This window comes from Antedon mediterranea, chromosome 7, assembly GCF_964355755.1.
Source record: "Antedon mediterranea chromosome 7, ecAntMedi1.1, whole genome shotgun sequence".
Classification (NCBI taxonomy): Eukaryota; Metazoa; Echinodermata; class Crinoidea; order Comatulida; family Antedonidae; genus Antedon; species Antedon mediterranea.
The window spans coordinates 29,123,898-29,141,527 of NC_092676.1; the positions used below are offsets into that span (position 1 = coordinate 29,123,898).

The 17,630-nt window shown below is 33.3% G+C and overlaps 2 protein-coding genes across 3 annotated transcripts; one reads left to right on the forward strand and one right to left on the reverse strand.

Moving 5' to 3' along the window:
• Window positions 1-318: 318 nt before the first annotated feature.
• Window positions 319-1,199, reverse strand: LOC140054850 (melanocyte-stimulating hormone receptor-like). Its single transcript, XM_072099945.1, has one exon. The coding sequence runs from the start codon at window positions 1,153-1,155 to the stop codon at window positions 319-321; it is 837 nt and encodes a 278-aa protein (XP_071956046.1). The 5' UTR covers window positions 1,156-1,199.
• A 6,707-nt stretch (window positions 1,200-7,906) lies between these two features.
• LOC140055346 (battenin-like) lies at window positions 7,907-17,492 on the forward strand. 2 transcript variants are annotated; one of them, XM_072100667.1, is made up of 14 exons: window positions 7,907-7,942; window positions 9,678-9,757; window positions 10,066-10,133; window positions 10,914-10,988; window positions 11,469-11,521; window positions 11,844-11,878; window positions 12,226-12,332; window positions 12,439-12,496; window positions 12,947-13,137; window positions 13,548-13,693; window positions 14,625-14,744; window positions 15,042-15,152; window positions 15,401-15,566; window positions 15,984-17,492. In XM_072100667.1, the coding sequence occupies exons 1-14, from the start codon at window positions 7,907-7,909 to the stop codon at window positions 16,061-16,063; spliced, it is 1,326 nt and encodes a 441-aa protein (XP_071956768.1). In that variant the 3' UTR covers window positions 16,064-17,492. The 2 variants fall into 2 exon arrangements, with proteins under 2 accessions (XP_071956768.1, XP_071956769.1); XM_072100668.1 differs by lacking the exons at window positions 7,907-7,942; window positions 9,678-9,757; window positions 10,066-10,133 and adding an exon at window positions 10,225-10,243.
• Window positions 17,493-17,630: the final 138 nt, after the last annotated feature.

The window sequence follows — 17,630 nt, forward strand, 5'->3', positions numbered from 1 at the left end:
ATCTTGTTTCTTTCTGATCTTCTAAAGCTTGGTTTCCATGACAATATAGGACGCAACGCAATGACGTAGGCCTACTACGCGCAAAGTAGTAACTTGATCGTCAATATTCGAACTGCGCCCAGCGGTCAACTAGTTGCCTTCCTTGCGTCAAGTGCTAGTAGGAACCACGGTTTAAACCGTTCCCTCGACTGCATTTTTTTTTAGTTTTATAATATGATCATCTTTAATTCTTTCCACAATTTAAACTGATCGGTGATTAAATTCGACTTTATAGTAATGGTAGCTACGGTACTACTCGTACGCGTAGTACGTTAATGATTAGCCAACTTGAATACAAGCCATTTCCTTCGCTGCTTTTCTAAATTCAGTAAGTCGAAACCAGTAGATGATTGGGTTTACAAGAGCATTAACAGACATCAAACAGAAAGAAATATAATATAATAAAAAATGAGTTGTTGCATCATCTGTAGAAGCTACAAATATCAGGCCTACACTGTGAATTAAAACTGTTAGTCCGTTTGTTATATCAAACACTAGGACTATTACGCAAAATGTAATCAACATTTTTTTTCCCTTTTTAAGTTTTTGTGTGGATAAAACACAATCCTTGTTGTTACAAATGGTCTTATAGATTGTAATATACAGCGTTGTATTGAGAATCATGTAGACCATTGTGGACATAGCCAATATAAAAGTTGAACCCTCCGCTAAGGCGATGAACACGGCTTTGAATATTATAACAGTTATTACAGCGATTGTGCAGGTTTTCTTGGTGACGATAAGATGATATTTCATCGGCGCCCAAACGAGTGCAATATAACGGTCAATAGCGATACAAGCTATTGAACAATGTGATAACACTAAACATACGTTTAGCATATACACTACAAAGAGATTGAATGACAGTGTGTAAACCAGTATAATAAACAATGAACTTGATGCATCGGCAAAAGCCAATAAACTTACAAAGACGTTCTGCACTCTTCGAAGCTTTTTGGTCGCTAAGATTAAAAACAACACGAAACTGTTGGCGAGAATTGAAAACACACACATCACGTTGATCAGTACCAAGTATACAATGAATCCATTGATAATGCCAACACCATTATCCAGATCTTGTGAAGTTAGATTTAAACTAGTTTTACTTTCTTCCATTTTTTCAAATTTCTATATTCTTTGAGTTTCGAACAAAAAAAAAACACTTTTAAACTATGCTTTGGTTTCTTCCATATGTCGATAAATTTCGAAATTCTTTGACTGTCGAACAAAAAAAAAACACTTTCTGTGTTATACGTCATGATTCAAGCTGCATTTGAGCATGCCCAGATCAGAATCATCCTTATGCATAAAATCAATATTTTGTACAATCATGGTGATTATAATTTGACATCTATCAATAACATCACAAATTGAATTTGTAGTGCTGCATATTGTTCTGTTTGACACATGGTTTGTTTAGGAATAAAGAAAGGAGAGAAAACAGTATCTAGGCCTGAATGTGTCAAACACTGTGGTCATTTACATTGAATTGAAATTATTTCTTTCGCAGCTTGTCAAAGTTAGAAAGCCGAAACCAGTAAATGATCGGGTTTGCAAGAGAGTTATTCGCTAACAGATAGTGTAATACACAAATCACAACAAGTGTTTCCTTGATTGGTTCAATAGCAAACTCATCATTCATGTTGACGATATTATACAAACACATTGGTCCACACGTTACACTTGACACACCGACAATTATACAAAACGTTGCTATCATCTTCCAAGATGCGTCTGCACGGTGAGTTGTTGACATTGGAATATTTCTTCTGTGTTTTTGAATGCTTTTGTAAATCACAAAATAAACAGCTGCGTTAACTGTGAGATACACTGACGTCGTGACTGTACTGATTTGACCAACAACAATAATAACAGCAATTTGGCTTATAATGATAATTATCACAGCAATGTGGCGCGGCAAGTTTTCTTTGTGACATTAAGATATTCATCGGCGCCCAAACGAGTGCAATATAACGAACAATAGTGATACATGCAATAGAACAAATTGATATTAAAAGTAACGTAGTCATGAAATAGTAAATGTAAATGGTGTACCAGTTCAATAATAAACAGACATACGGTACGTTACCAACGATAAAAGCTGAACTTTTAGCATCAGATACAGCCAACAAACTAATAAAAACATTGCGCTTCTTACGAAGTTTTTTAGTAGATATAATTAAAATTAAAACAAAAATATTTGAAAGAAATGAGGTTATGCAGAAAGCGTAAAATATTGGTAATGCATACTTAAAGAAAGGCTCAGTGTTAAGAATTAGACTTATTGGTCCTACGTCTAGAACATCTCGCTTTGCCCACATTTTCCACTCATCTGCAATCCAGATTTCATAAATTAATATATCTTTGAGCGCGCATTAATTATTGACAAGTCTATATCTTCGCGTGCGAATTAATTATTGAAAAGTCTATACCTTCCTTCTTTCTTAATTATGTGTAACAGGCTTATCCTGGTAGTTCCTTGATTATGATCATTCTTCTTTTCACAAATTTAAACTGGGTTTGATTTGATCAAACTTTATTATATACACCCGTCTTTAGCCAACTTGAATACAAGCCATTTCCTTCGCTGCTTTTCTAAATTCAGTAAGTCGAAACCAGTAGATGATTGGGTTTACAAGAGCATTAACAGACATCAAACAGAAAGAAATATAATATAATAAAAAATGAGTTGTTGCATCATCTGTAGAAGCTACAAATATCAGACCTACACTGTGAATTAAAAGTGTTAGTCCGTTTGTTATATCAAACACAAGAACTATTACGCAAAATGTAATCAACATTTTTTTTCCCCTTTTAAGTTTTTGTGTGGATAAAACACAACCCTTGTTGTTACAAATGGTCTTATATATTGTAATATACAGCGTTGTATTGAGAATCATGTAGATTATTGCGGGCATAGCCAATATGAAATATACATCCCTGGCTAAAGCGATGAAGGCGGTTTTAAAAACTACAACAGTGATTACAGCGATTGTGCAAGTTTTCTTGGTGACAATGAGATGATATTTCATCGGCGCCCAAACGAGTGCAATATAACGGTCAATAGCGATACATGCAATAGAACAATGTGATAACGCTAAACATACGTGTAGTATATACATTACAAAGAGATTGAATGGCAGTGTGTAAACCAGTATAATAAACAATGAAATTGATGCATCGGCAAAAGCCAATAAACTTACAAAGACGTTCTGCACTCTTCGAAGCTTTTTGGTCGCTAAGATTAAAAACAACACGAAACTGTTGGCGAGAATTGAAAACACACACATCACGTTGATCAGTACCAAGTATACAATGAATCCATTGATAATGTCAACACCATTATCCAGATCTTGTGAAGTTAGATTTAAACTAGTTTTACTTTCTTCCATTTTTTCAAATTTCTATATTCTTTGAGTTTCGAACAAAAAGAAAACACTTTTAAACTATGCTTTGGTTTCTTCCATATGTCGATAAATTTTGAAATTCTTTGGCTTTCGAACAAAAAAAACACTTTCTGTGTTATACGTCACGATTCAAGCTGCATTTGAGCATGCCCAGATCAGAATCATCCTTATGCATAAAATCAATATTTTGTACAATCATGGTGATTATAATTTGACATCTATCAATAACATCACAAATTTAATTTGTAGTGCTGCATATTGTTCTGTGTGACACATGGTTTGTTTAGGAATATAGAAAGGAGAGAAAACAGTATCTAGGCCTGAATGTGTCAAACATTGTGGTCATTTACATTGAATTGAAATTATTTCTTTCGCAGCTTGTCTAAAGTTAGAAAGCCGAAACCAGTAAATGATCGGGTTTGCAAAAGAGTTAATCGCTAACAGATAGTGTAATACACAAATCACAACAAGTGTTTCCTTGATTGGTTCAATAGTAAACTCATCATTCATGTTGACGATATTATACAAACACATTGGTCCACATGTTACACTTGACACACCCACAATTATACAAAACGTTGCTATCATCTTCCGAGATGCGTCTGCACGGTGAGTTGTTGACATTGGAATATTTCTTCTGTGTTTTTTAATGCTTTTGTAAATCACAAAATAAACAGCTGCGTTAACCGTGAGATACACTGATGTGACGGTACTGATGCATATTGGACAAAAACCAACAACAAAAATAACAGCAATTTGGCTTATAATGATAATTATCACAGCAATGAGGCAAGTTTTCTTGGTGACAATAAGATGATATTTCATCGGCGCCCAAACGAGTGCAATATAACGGTCAATAGCGACACACGTGATTGACAAAATAGATATCATCATTACAACATTCATGAAAGGCCATATTATAAAATATAATTCTTCAAGTTTAAGCAACAAGAACATGTAAGAGAGTAGAATAAGAAAAGAACCGGTAGCATCAGCAAAAGCAAGTAAACTTATAAAAACATTCTGCATTTTACGAAGTCTATTAGAAGCTATAATCAAAACCAAGACTAATCCATTTGATAAAACTGCAAAGGTACAAAGTGTATAGAGGATGGGTAATACGTAAACGAAGAACCGATCCGTTTTGACAAGTTCACAGGCTTGATCTATCCACACACTTAAATTATGATTACTGATCATACTTACTTTAGGTAGGCTACCAAAGTTTTACAGCTAAAGCACGGCCGATGACTGCTATGTATACTAATACACGTTCACATTTCATGAAGACAATGGATACTGACATAGGCTACTAATTAAGCGTCAATCAAATAAGTTATTAACCCAGTCGTTCTAATAGCGCATGTCAAATCTTCACGTTATTTCACCAAGTTCAATTAAAAAAAAAATAAAAATGATGATGAAGAGTTATTATTTATGCAAACATTACCAATGTTTCTGCTGTAAATACTATTATATAGCCCAAAGCTCTGTCTAAACTATAAAAAACAAGGCCAACAGCCATTAAGTCGAGTGCTACAATGCATAGTGATACCGGACCGACAGACAGACAGACCGACAGACAGACCGACAGACAGACAGACAGACCGACCGACCGACATAGTGAATTATACTGACCGAAATTACTGAACATGTTTAAAAATGTTGAAATGTTTAAAAACATTTATATTTTTTTAATTTACACGTGCGTAGCCTGTCACTTTTGACGTGCTCGTATAACGTAATTTAGAGTTGAAAAGTAAGTCAAGAAAACAGAAATCGGGCAAAAAGAGTGCGCAACAACATTTAACGCGCAGTGCGCGCGCAAAAATATGCGCACTCATGGCAATTTTGTAAACGCTTAAAATTTCCTGAAACGTACTCTTATTTCATCGAAAATAAATTTTGAAAATTTTAAGCGCGCGTACGCATGCGTTACATGCGCTACGCACGTAATTGTATTGCCATATGATGATTTATGCCCTGAAATTTATGAGTACCAAATTTTATTTAATTGTGATTCATGGTTGTGAAGATATGATTACAAACGTGATTTCGTTAAATCGTGCGTAGACCACGTAATTTTTTATTGCGCACCGTGAAAACATAACCACATCGATTCCTGGCCATAAGGAATATACTGTGAAAAATTGACCTAGCTAGATTAAACTGATATCAAGATAAGGTCAGAAAGCGATAAAACGCATAGTGATACCGGACCGACAGACCGACAGACCGACCGACCGACATAGTGAACTATAGAGTCACTTCCACGCGACTAAGAAACGTGTGATGTGCCCAAATATGGTAGTGATATTCCCTAATATGATTATATGACATCATCATGTCCATTATTATATGGGCACATCACATTTTTCTGTCACATACAGTTTGAACTTGTAGACAGAGTTTTATACAGCCGTATATTAATATTTCGTTTAAATGATTAAGCTATTATCATGCACGAAATCCTGCTGTGCTGTGTGTTGGAAAACTTGTTGAAAGATATTTAAAATATGATAAAACGGTCACAAACTCAGGTAACAGGTAATTATTGGAGAAGTCCTCTGCGTGTCCACGGGTGTGCATTTTTGACACTAGATGGTGAGCCCACTTCGCTCGCTCCCCCTCTAGGAAGAAGAAGATGGTTCTTGGAATGCTAATACCTCGGGTAAAAATGTTTTAGAAGGACGTTCTCCTTTTGTACGTTTTCTTTCGGTTACCATTATTAAAAATGGTTGACATTCGTAAAACTAAACCTACTGTTTCACAGTGTCTTAGATGATTAATAACATTTTAAAGTAGTGTTATTGTTTAGTAGGGCGGAGGTGTACAGGCGGAGTTCATTTGAGGGAGGTGCTTATTCGAGGGATATGCCTTTAATTTATTTATTTTATTTATTTTATGTCTTTAGGCAATGTGGCCAAGGATTACCAATAGTGAATTAATCACTGTCCTATCAGATAGGTGGTAATCCCCCTGATACAGGGGCTATTGTGTGAACCAGTTCACCGGGGTAACCCCCTACTATTTTTCGAATAATGAACTGGGTTTCTTTAAAGTACACACAGGTTATAACTGTGTACACTGGACCTACGGTTTATAGTCCTTTTCCGAGAAGACTTGTTCCACCACCAGAACTAGGAGCGAGTCGGCCTCGAACCCTTGCCGATGTTGTTGTTGGCTCTTTAGGTACGGTAAACAGCGCCCCTGCCTTAACCGCTCGGCCATATGACTCACTCATGTTTTAGCTTTAATAAAATGGTAACATTTATAATAAAATAAAATCCTCTAATGGATTTGAAGAGTGGTAAAAAAGAATAACAAATGCTTGATAAATTGTAGATAAAATTGCGATGAATTCTACTACAAATAGTGTAATTGTGTTATTATAAATATAATACAATACTGTGTGTGTATAAATGTTTAAATCATTATTCAAAGTGATGTTTTATCGGGGAGGCGTTTATTCAAATAAATACCATCCTAATAATTAATAGATTATTTAATTTAAACATCTTTTGAAACTATAACTTCCGTTTTAGACGGCTTGCAACATGGGCAGACATCCCGGTCCTAACAGGACTCAGATAGCTGCCTACAGTTATTCCGATCCTGCCAGCTTACTCAATAAAACCAACTCGGCTATCGAGATTTCATTCGATTTTAAACAAAATGTCTTATCATCACATCTCCCTATGTAAATTTATAATACTAACCCCACAATATATTCCGATGCTTTATGGCGTATATCATCGGGTTTTTTTTAAACTACTGTATCTTTACACGCGCGGTCCGATCCGAAAATAAACAAAAAACTAACTTAGTTGCTTATGGTTATCCTTGGCAATTTGCCTAAATATAGAAAAAAAAAAAAAAAAAAAAAAAAACCAGATAGTTACAAGGTGAACCTGTGAACTCATCGTGAACCCGGAAATTACTTTGATCGCGTACAATTGAAATTGAGTTGAAAATCTACCGATGAAATCAGAAATTTTGTTTTAAAACTCTTTATAATATCTTCATAAGATAGAAATATGGAACAATATCGTAATAGTGAAAAATAATGTTATAAAATTTACATTTCGCGGTTCATCTGAGATAGATCAGGTAGGTATCATAGGCAGAGATTTTTCCCGAAGTTTTTCCATTGTCCCCGCCTATGTCAGAATTAACCATAAAATTATAGATGACAAATTTGCTAGTGCGCCACCAACATAATGATTGAAATTGCAGAAGTAGCAGACTACATTTAGCAGACAGCAAAAATAATATTAATTTTACTTTGCTAATTTTAGTTATTACTTCATAATGTCTATATATAATATACTTTAAAAAATATATTTTTTAACTCATAAAATAAATAAAATACAAAACTTACAAAATTAAATAAGACATTAATCTAGGCCTACGCCTAGAGAAACAAATTCTGCCTAAGCCTACTAACGTCAGAGCGAAATATGGCGGAGGCTGAAACTTATTCTCGTAGAAATTGGGTAAGTTTTTGTGTTTAAATGTTTTAATGATATAGTTGCGCATATGTATCTAAGCTATATGTATTGACTCATAGTATGCAAGTAATACTCTTTATAATAATATAATTGGTTAGCTGCTATATTTTACTATAGTCTAGGCCTAGGCCTCCCTACTTCTACTCTAGCCAGCCACTACTAGGCCAAGGCTACCTAGTAGTACTACTAGGCCTACCTACGCTAGCTAGGGAGACAGTAGGCAACCAACGAGCAGCCCTAGCTAGCCTAGAGGTATGCTGGGTACGGGACATAGGCCCAGCTGGCAGTGCTTCTTCAATTCCCGAGAGTTATGATAGGCTATATTAGCATTTGTATTGTTGTTGTATTATTTATGTACAAAACATTTTTAAAGATGTATTGTCCCCCAAAAACATGAAAAATGAACATTAAAAAAAATCAAACTTTGAATATGCCATTTTGTAGTTTTAACAAAGTTAATCACTTCTGTAGAAAAAAAAAACGAAAAAAATGTGTCTGGTACTGGCAAGAAGTAGGCTTATCCTATCTGATCTTAGTATCTATTCTGTCTAGCTATGCCTTATTGTACTACTACTAGTATTAGCTAGTATATAGAAGGGCCCTACACACGCTACATATGCTGCTAGCTACTGCTCTACTTCAAGTCAGTAGTGACCAGCCTACTAATTAATATAATATTAATATAATTAGTTAATATAGTAGTTTAATTAATGGTAAAGGAATCGAATAGAAAGAGCTTATTTATTGCATTTTGTTCATCTGACCAAGGTCAACCTTTTTCCCACATGCAGGTACCCTAGGCTTTATAAATTCCTTGGTAAAGACAGATTTATTAATACATTATATTAATATGTATACCTTTTGTATGAAATCTGTTTGGCCCAGATTCAACCATGTGACTGATTTAAGTTGTTATTATGTCATGGTTCATTGATCTTTGCAAGATCAGTGAAGCATGGAAGTGAACCTCATTCAGAGTTGGTTTATGATCTTAAGTTAGTAGAGTGTAAACACTAGAGGCTAGCAAAAAGTAAGCCGAGTACACATCCGTAACATACACTGTGTGATAACGTCAGTCGGTTATTATCGTGACACTGATATCCAGGATAGTGTTGGGGACGGTTATTATCGCAACACTGATATCCAGGATAGTGATTGAGACGATTATTATCGTGACACTGATATCCAGGATAGTGTTGGAGACGGTTATTATTGCGACACTGATATCCAGGATAGTGATTGAGACGATTATTATCGTGACACTGATATCCAGGATAGTGTTGGAGACGGTTATTATTGCGACACTGATATCCAGGATAGTGTTGGAGACGGTTATTATCGTGACACTGATCCAGGATAGTGTTGGAGACGGTTATTATCGTGACGCTGATCCAGGATAGTGTTAGTTAGAGACGGTTATTATCGTGACACTGATATCCAGGATGGAAACAAACCCTGCTCCGGAGAAACACGAAGAAGACAGTGTGTCAAAGGATGATGAAGGTGGCGCTTTGTTGCGTAAAGTAACGGAAGAGACAAATACTGAAATAAATATTGTTCGCTATTCGACTAGAAGTAGGGTCAGTATTCATACTTCCTGAAAGGGGCAAATATTTGGTAGTAGTCATTCTAAAATGTTTAGTTTATTTGGAAGAATTTTCTGTATTTCATTTGTATCCACTTTTTATTTTATATTATCGGTTATTTTGATTTTTCTTAGATTGGATTTTTCATCCTTGGCCTATTAACATTTCTGCCTTACACTGTTGTAAACTGTGCATCTAGGGATATTGTTGAACAGTAAGTTAATATTGTACATTAATCATATACATTCTGCCATTCTAAACCATCCGGTAATTTAGTTGCAGTAATTTACTGTTACGTTTACCTCGAAAGTTGGAGAAAAGGTTTTTTAAAAGCTGAATTAGATTGTACTTCCTTGCATAATTGTAAGACATTGTACATTGTCCCCAAGTACAGTATTTGTTTAAAATGTACACTATATTATACTGTACTTCCTTTAGTTTTTGAACTCTCTGAATTAATAAATACAATTCTGCACTATAATAGTGAGCCCTTTGTTTAAAAAAACACTTTCTTTTTTAAAGTTATGGGAAAACAAATCTTATAGGTATGATATATGGAGCCAACATTTCTGCCTCAATTATTATGAAATGTAAGTCAAGATATGTTACTTTTTTTTCTAGTATTTTAGCTCTTTTACAGTTAGTATGTATGTCTACAGTAATGATGCTGCTAACATATAGAAACCTTGATCTCTGCATGGTATCTTGTTTTTTTTTGTATGCTAATTGTTTAATCAATATTACACAGATTATTACCCTCACTAAAATGAATGTGAACAAACTTGTTTAATATTCATAAAGGCCTTAGTATTTACATGAATAAATAATGAATTTAAGATAGAGTTAATATATTCTACTTTCGGTTTAACTGTTAATATAAAAATTGTATTATGATTTTTTCAGAATGCATGCATAGAAAATAATTTGGAACTTTAGAATCAAATTCTGTTTCTGGAATTAGTTCCTGTCTACACTATCAAACTTGTTTGACAAAAAAAGTGTGATGTGCCCAAATATTGTATAGTGATATACCCAAATATGGTAGTGATATGACATCATCATTTTCATATATGGGCACATCACATTTTTTGTCACATAATGTTTGATATTGTATCTGACAGAGATTTGGAGAGTCTTTTATCAGAGAGTTGACTGTATTAATAGTAAAGTGACCCTAGTAAAACCATGTGTTTGAGCATAGATACCGATCATATCCTCAAATACCTTCATATAGATACACAATATACTCGCACATAAAATAATAAAGACAACCTAAAACGAGAGAATTTATAAATTGACCAAATTGTGTTGAAAGTGAAAGAGATTGTTAAAATAAATATTATTATTGCGACCTTTTGCATTCTTTGCAGTACTAAACACATTTGTACTTCTGAGGGTTCCGTACGGAATCAGATTTTTTATCAATGGGATATTGATGGCCCTAGGTAAGTAATATAAAGGTGTTGAAATTGAAACATATTTTGAACAATACAAATTTTTAACGGTTCGTTTATAGATATAAAAAGATGGATTTGATGTCTTGGAAATTCCATTTTTACTTCCTCCAACGGTTTCCTAAAAAACAAACACTTGTGACCTTGTGTTTTGTATTCAGTTAATATGTCCTAAGAAATATAAAGTCACCTGATTTGGTCATGTGATAATCACATGATAGTATTAAATTGCTGGGAGAGAAATATTAATCATACTGTACATTATAAACATTATTTTTATTATAAGCTTTATTATAAACATTATTTTTATTACAAACATTTATTTTTATTATAAGCTTTACTAAATTTTATTCATTAATTTTAGATAATATTGTCCTTTAAAGTATTAAACAAAATTGAAACAAGCGTACACAAAATAAAAAAATGCATTTTTAGCATAATAATTATAATTTGTTTGTTTCAATTTTATAGGAATTTGTGGCATAGCATACGCTTATAACTTTCCATTGGCAGTATGTTCAGTTGTAAGTTTCATATTCAATTATTTATTTTTGTTTTTGTGAGGTAATTTCCAAAATGACTGTATAATTGGTTATTAAGCTTCATAATTAGACTCTATATCTGCTGATTTTTGGTATCAATACAATTTCCTTAAAACAATATTTAGTTTTAATCAGATTTAAACTTTTTTACATTTTTATAATTGGGTTTTTTATTTTTTTATTTCAACTCTGTAATTGGTGAATTGTGTTACCGTTATTAGTGGTGATAAATAAAATAAAAAGTAGTAATAAAATAAAAAAACTAAATTGCTTGGAATTTACAAACTTTGTTATTTCTTTTTAGGTATTTGTGGGTGCCAGTGCTGCCTTTGGTGAAAAGTAAGCATTTATTTGGAATCTATTATTTTGAAAAATGTTTGAAAGTAAATTAAATTAAACTGAAAGAAATACAGTTTTGCTATGGACACATGATAGCAAGTACAGTGTACCGTTCATATTGAGAGAGGCATTGGAATAAATCACTGACATTAAACAGCCAAGACTGCAGTTATTTAGAGAAGATTATTTCCATGAGCTCTATCATACTTTATGTGACCAAAAAATATCATGTGCCCATATATGGACATAATGATGTCATATCACTACCACATTTGGGCACCTCATTTTTTTGTCAAACTAGTTTGATAGTGTAGACAGAGCTTAATGGTTGTTGTTTTTCTTGTTAGTGTTGCGCTTGGGTACCTGAGCCGTTTTGACAGTAGGCTTGTAAATGCCTGGTCCAGTGGCACTGGATTTGCTGGACTAGTTGGCTCGGGAATGTATGTCATATTTGGTAAGTTACATTCAGAAAACATACATTTTTTGTGTGTAATTCTGATGAATAATGAGTTGAAATAACTTTCAATTTTAAAAAAAAAATATTATTTTTGTATGTATAGGTTGTGCAGTAATAATGAAAGGAAAGGAAATAGAAAATTTAAGTGATAAATTAAACAAGTAAGTTTCAATTGTCTTAATTAATGTTTCAGTTTCGCAATTAAAAAAAAAAAAATGTGATATACATTACTAATTACTACAGAAATGTACTTCAGAAATGTACTTGCTTGCTTTTGATGATGAATAGATACCTTCACATATCATAACATCTTTAATATTAAACAACAGTTTCAACAGAGCCTCATAAAACATATTTAGAGAGCTCAGTGTGTTATCTGGGTTAAGCTTTATCAGACCCTTTCCCAACATCAATGGAACCAAGAACGGTTAAAGAAAAGAGGCACGGTTTGAGATTTTGTCATACATTTAACATGTTACCATTCTGAGTAAAACTATTAAGATTATGCTTTATATTCACTTTTGTGGTGGGGGGCGGGGGGATGTTAATATTTGGAACCTTACTGATCTATTTGAATGTTCATCTCATACTTTTGTATTTACTATTTTCAGATATGCTTTCCTAACCATGTTACCGGGTATCATGCTCTATTGGGTTGCATACTTATATATCATTCAAAAACCTGGAAGTCCACGGACTTTACGTGACTACGCAGGCAGTGCGCCCTCTATAGAAAATCATACAAGTACTAATGGCCGATATAGAGAGAATGGTCACAGAGCAGTTTTAGACTCTACAAATGGTACGTGTTAAGATGTTAGTAATTTAGAACCTTTTTTACAACTCCAATGCGGCTAAATCATGACAAGCTTTATTTACTGAGTGAGGGCATGTAGCGCAGTGTGTTGGATGCTGGATTACCGATCATGAGGTCGTAGTTCGATTCCAACTCTCGCCGCATTGCTTGTATCCTTAGGCAAGGCATTTATATTTGCCTCTCCCCACCCAGGTGTATAAAATGGGTACCCGGTTAGATCAAGACACAACTTTGTGCTTATTACTAGCTGCATTATGGGAGTATGTTTCCATACGTGTTGATGCAAAAAAAATGGCCGGGGTATAATGCTTGTGAAGCGTGTTTGAGCATGATTACTCATGAAAAGGGAGCTATATAAATGTGGTATTATTATATTATTGATAATTTCATTTTAGCTATTTTATACCATCAATGCGGTGATTATGAGACGTCTAGCATTACGACAGAAACAAGTATTATGGAAACGTGGCATGAACAGATACGGCCGACGGTTCGCAGAATGTGGATATGTTTGAAGCAAATCTTTTGGTTAGCGTTAAGTGTGAGTGTACATTGTCCTACAACATCCTGATGATGAAAACTAAAGCTCTGTTTACACTATCAATCTTCATGTGACAAACAAATGTGACGTTCCCATATATGGACATGATGACATGATATCACTACCATATTTTGAAACGTCACACTTTTTTGTCAGACTAGTTTGATAGTGTATGTAGAGAGAGCTTAAGATATATTAAATAAATCTAAAACCAATCGATTAGGTAATGAACTGGTAACATGATACTATCCCAACACTCTCCTCAAAGCAAGCTTTTCTCAAGATCCAAAAACTTCCAAATTAATTGTTACCATTAGAAACACATTATGAATACCAGTGTCAAAGCTTACTTCAATCAAATAATGTGATGATGACCAACTCTTGTCATTGTTGTTTTGTGTTACTTTTTGTCTTTTGGACGTTAATAAATGTTCTTTAAATTGAATTTAAAGACAAATAACAATTGAAGACTATAAACAGTCCTGAATAAACCATTAATACATCCCAGATGAATTGTTATTGATTAGTGTCCTGATTTCTCTCAATCAAATAATGTGAGGATGATTTCTCCAAAAGTTAGGACCGACAAGGGAGAGACAATAACAATGGGAGACCAGTTCTGAATAATCCATGCCTACATATATATGCCATACATATAATACATATTCCAAGATGAATTGTTATACAAATAATGAATGTTTATGAGTGTAATGGTACAAATAATGGCACTTGGTGAATGATGAAAGGTTATATTTCAACGAGGCGATGATCAAATAATGTGAGGATGATTTCTCCAAAAGCTAGGACCAACAAAGTTGAGACAATAACAATGGGAGACCAGTTCTGAATAGACTATGCCTACAATATATATATATATATATACTCCAAGATGAATTGTTATTAATATACTGGTTTATATTTTTTTCTATAGCTATGTTTATGTACCTTTTGTGAATACACTATACGTATAGCTTCATCACGCGTAAGGTACGACAAAGAGTATGATGAAAGTTGCCCAGAACTTTACGCCTCATTGCAACTGTGTTATCAGGTAAGGATTAGTTGTTCGTCACATTTTTGTTGTAAATAAATGGATATGTATACAATATTGTCATTCATCCGTCATCAGTGGTATACTGTACCTTATTATTAAGCTCTGTCCACACTATCAAACTAGTTTAGTAATTTAGTAGGGATATACCAAAATATGGTAGTGATATGACGTCATCATGTCCATATATAGGGCACATCACATTTTTTTGTCACATAATAAAGTTTGATAGTGTAGACAGAGCTTAAGTCAAGAAGACAAAAAGAAAGAATAATTGTTGCTTTTTTTCTTTGGCAGGCTGCCTTGTTTGCATCTAGATCTTCAGTACAAATCTTGCCAATCAGAAAAATTGGAATCTTAACATGTATACAGATTATCAATATGGTAGTGTGGGTTGTGGATATTAAAGTAAGTTTGTGCTTTAAAAACACCAACGTTTAAAGTCTAGTTCTGAGAAAGAAAGCATGTTGATCCCCATGCTATGCTAATAAGTCAATACACATTAGTTTTTAAATCATGGTGGTTATTAAAATTTCTGTCTCGAACCAAGGACTGTGGAATTGGAAAGCAAGTATGATCCCAACCTACCTATGCTACCAACTCCAATTACGTCAATACAAATTAGTAATAATCATGTTCCTATTTTATCTTTACAGTATAAATACTTACCAGTGTCCATCTTGCCAGCTTATATGATTTTAGTCGGTCTACTTGGTGGCGCTGTTTATGTCAATGTATTCTATATGTTACTTAATGACGACAAGTATCCACGCGACGACAGGGATCTCTGTACGAACATCGCTGCAATCTTCATTACCATGGGTAAGATAGCATAGATTTTTTAGGCAAGGTTTTCTCAATTAAGACATATGTCTCCCAGACAAACACACCATTTATCTAGTGATTCAAATATGGTATGCTAATGTGCGCCATAACTGATTGATAAATAATGATAGGTTTGTTGAATAAGCACATTACATGTTTTCTGTATTAAAATTATCTTCAATTATTTACATTTATTAAATATTGTTTCGTTTAATTATTTATTTGACGGATTAAATCGATACAGTATATACTGGGCAGGAGCAGGTTTAAACAAAATACATCGATGTTACTCAAATAAGTCAGCTACCCACAGACTCCACAATACCTTACTATTTCATTCATCAGTTTCTTTTTACAGTTAAGAATAAGAAAAAATTCATAAATTAAAAGAGATATTTTCTTTGTATTTTTCAGGTATTAGTTTTAGTTGTATAACACAAACTGCTCTTTTAAACACAGTGTTTAACACGAAAGGTGTAGGAAAAGGAATTTGAAGCAAACACAGCTGTTTAAAATTCAATGTTGATAATCTGTTCACCACAGCAGCTGGGATTTGGTAATCTTTTTATTATCATTTTTTATTATATTGCAAAGGATTAAAATAACTGAAACGGAAACTAATATAAAATAGTTTGATTGCTGCAGTGCCTGTACCAAAAATATACTCAACAGTGCTACACTTACAAATAATAGTTTTGTTTGAGTATCCCACCCAGGTGTATAAATGGTTACCTTTAATCAAAAGGAATGCGATTGGAATATGATGAACATTTTGTAACAAATTGTGATTTATTATAATTTTCTACTGAATACTCAGTTAAATAATGTGCAATTTTTGTAAAACAATCGTTGATATATGTTTCACGCTATTTTTAGAAAATATCTTATTTGTAAGTTGATTCACGTTAATTTATATAGAAACTCAGATAAATTATTGAATTTATATTTAGATATGTGAAATAGGCTGCTACTGAACGGCAGTGGTGAGGAATAATTTAGAAGGGGTGTGTTTTAGGTACTTCTAAAGCTTGGTTCCCACTAGAGACTCAACGCAAGAACGTAGAAGCAACGCAATCGAGTTGACTAATGAAAAGGGACAGTTTAAATATTTTATTGCTTGTGATTGTTCAAATCACATACTGTACGTTGAGTTACGTCCTTGTGTTGCTTCTCTAGTGAGAACCAAGCTTAAAAGATGGAACTAAAAAGACAAATTATTGATATATATTATTTTTAGCAACTAATAGAAAACTAAAATGTTTGTATTTATCTTGGTGATGTAAAATATAAATAGCTTACCTGTGACAGAAAAATGATGCAATCTTTACAGACACTCGCTCTCTATCGCGTCCTAAAATCCTTGATGTGAACCGGTGAAGCTCTGCAAGATAAACATTTTTATTAATTTATTGTTTTTCTGGATATCTGAATATTATGTCGTTTCTCTATGTATCAATTAAAATTACTTAAATTTATTTGCCAACCAAATATATTTGTGATACTTGATTTGAGATATTTGTATATATTTTATATTTTAACGGACTTGAATTATATCAGATACATTTTATATGAACATTCCTTTGAAAACGTTTTTTATTTTTTTTGTTTGTAAATCATTGCATTTAATGTACTCCATATTCTCAAGAAAAAACATATTTTGGACCAAACAGTTTTAAATTACATCATATGCAGAATTTGTTTGCGTCAATCAATTCATGATCAATTGAATTTTAGTCGATTCTTCATACTATATTTATAATCTGTCCAGTCACATATGTATCACATGTGACACCAATACAGTGTCACATATGCATCACATGTGTATGTACCTTTTTATCTAGTTTCCAAACTCAATAATGCTAATATTCTATTATTAAGCATATGGTCACTTAAATTACTGTAATCTCGTCTACCAAATGCTTTTTAGCCAGCTGAAATTTAAGTAAATTACTCATCTCATCTGGTTGAATTAAGTTAAAAGCATATTGATGGTTAAATAAACATCAAGTTATTAAAAGTGTGTGTACATGTTTTATTGAATATAATTCAGAAAATAAAATG

What these genes read in the sequence shown, in the direction of transcription:
- LOC140054850 (XM_072099945.1), bottom strand. Translation starts at nt 1,155, where the DNA reads ATGGAAGAAAGTAAAACTAGTTTAAATCTAACTTCACAAGATCTGGAT.
- LOC140055346 (XM_072100667.1), top strand. Translation starts at nt 7,907, where the DNA reads ATGGCGGAGGCTGAAACTTATTCTCGTAGAAATTGG. An exon ending in CTTATTCTCGTAGAAATTGG is followed by an intron (nt 7,943 to 9,677) that starts GTAAGTTTTTGT and finishes GATTTTTCTTAG; the next exon opens with ATTGGATTTTTCATCCTTGG. An exon ending in TGCAATCTTCATTACCATGG is followed by an intron (nt 15,567 to 15,983) that starts GTAAGATAGCAT and finishes TGTATTTTTCAG; the next exon opens with GTATTAGTTTTAGTTGTATA.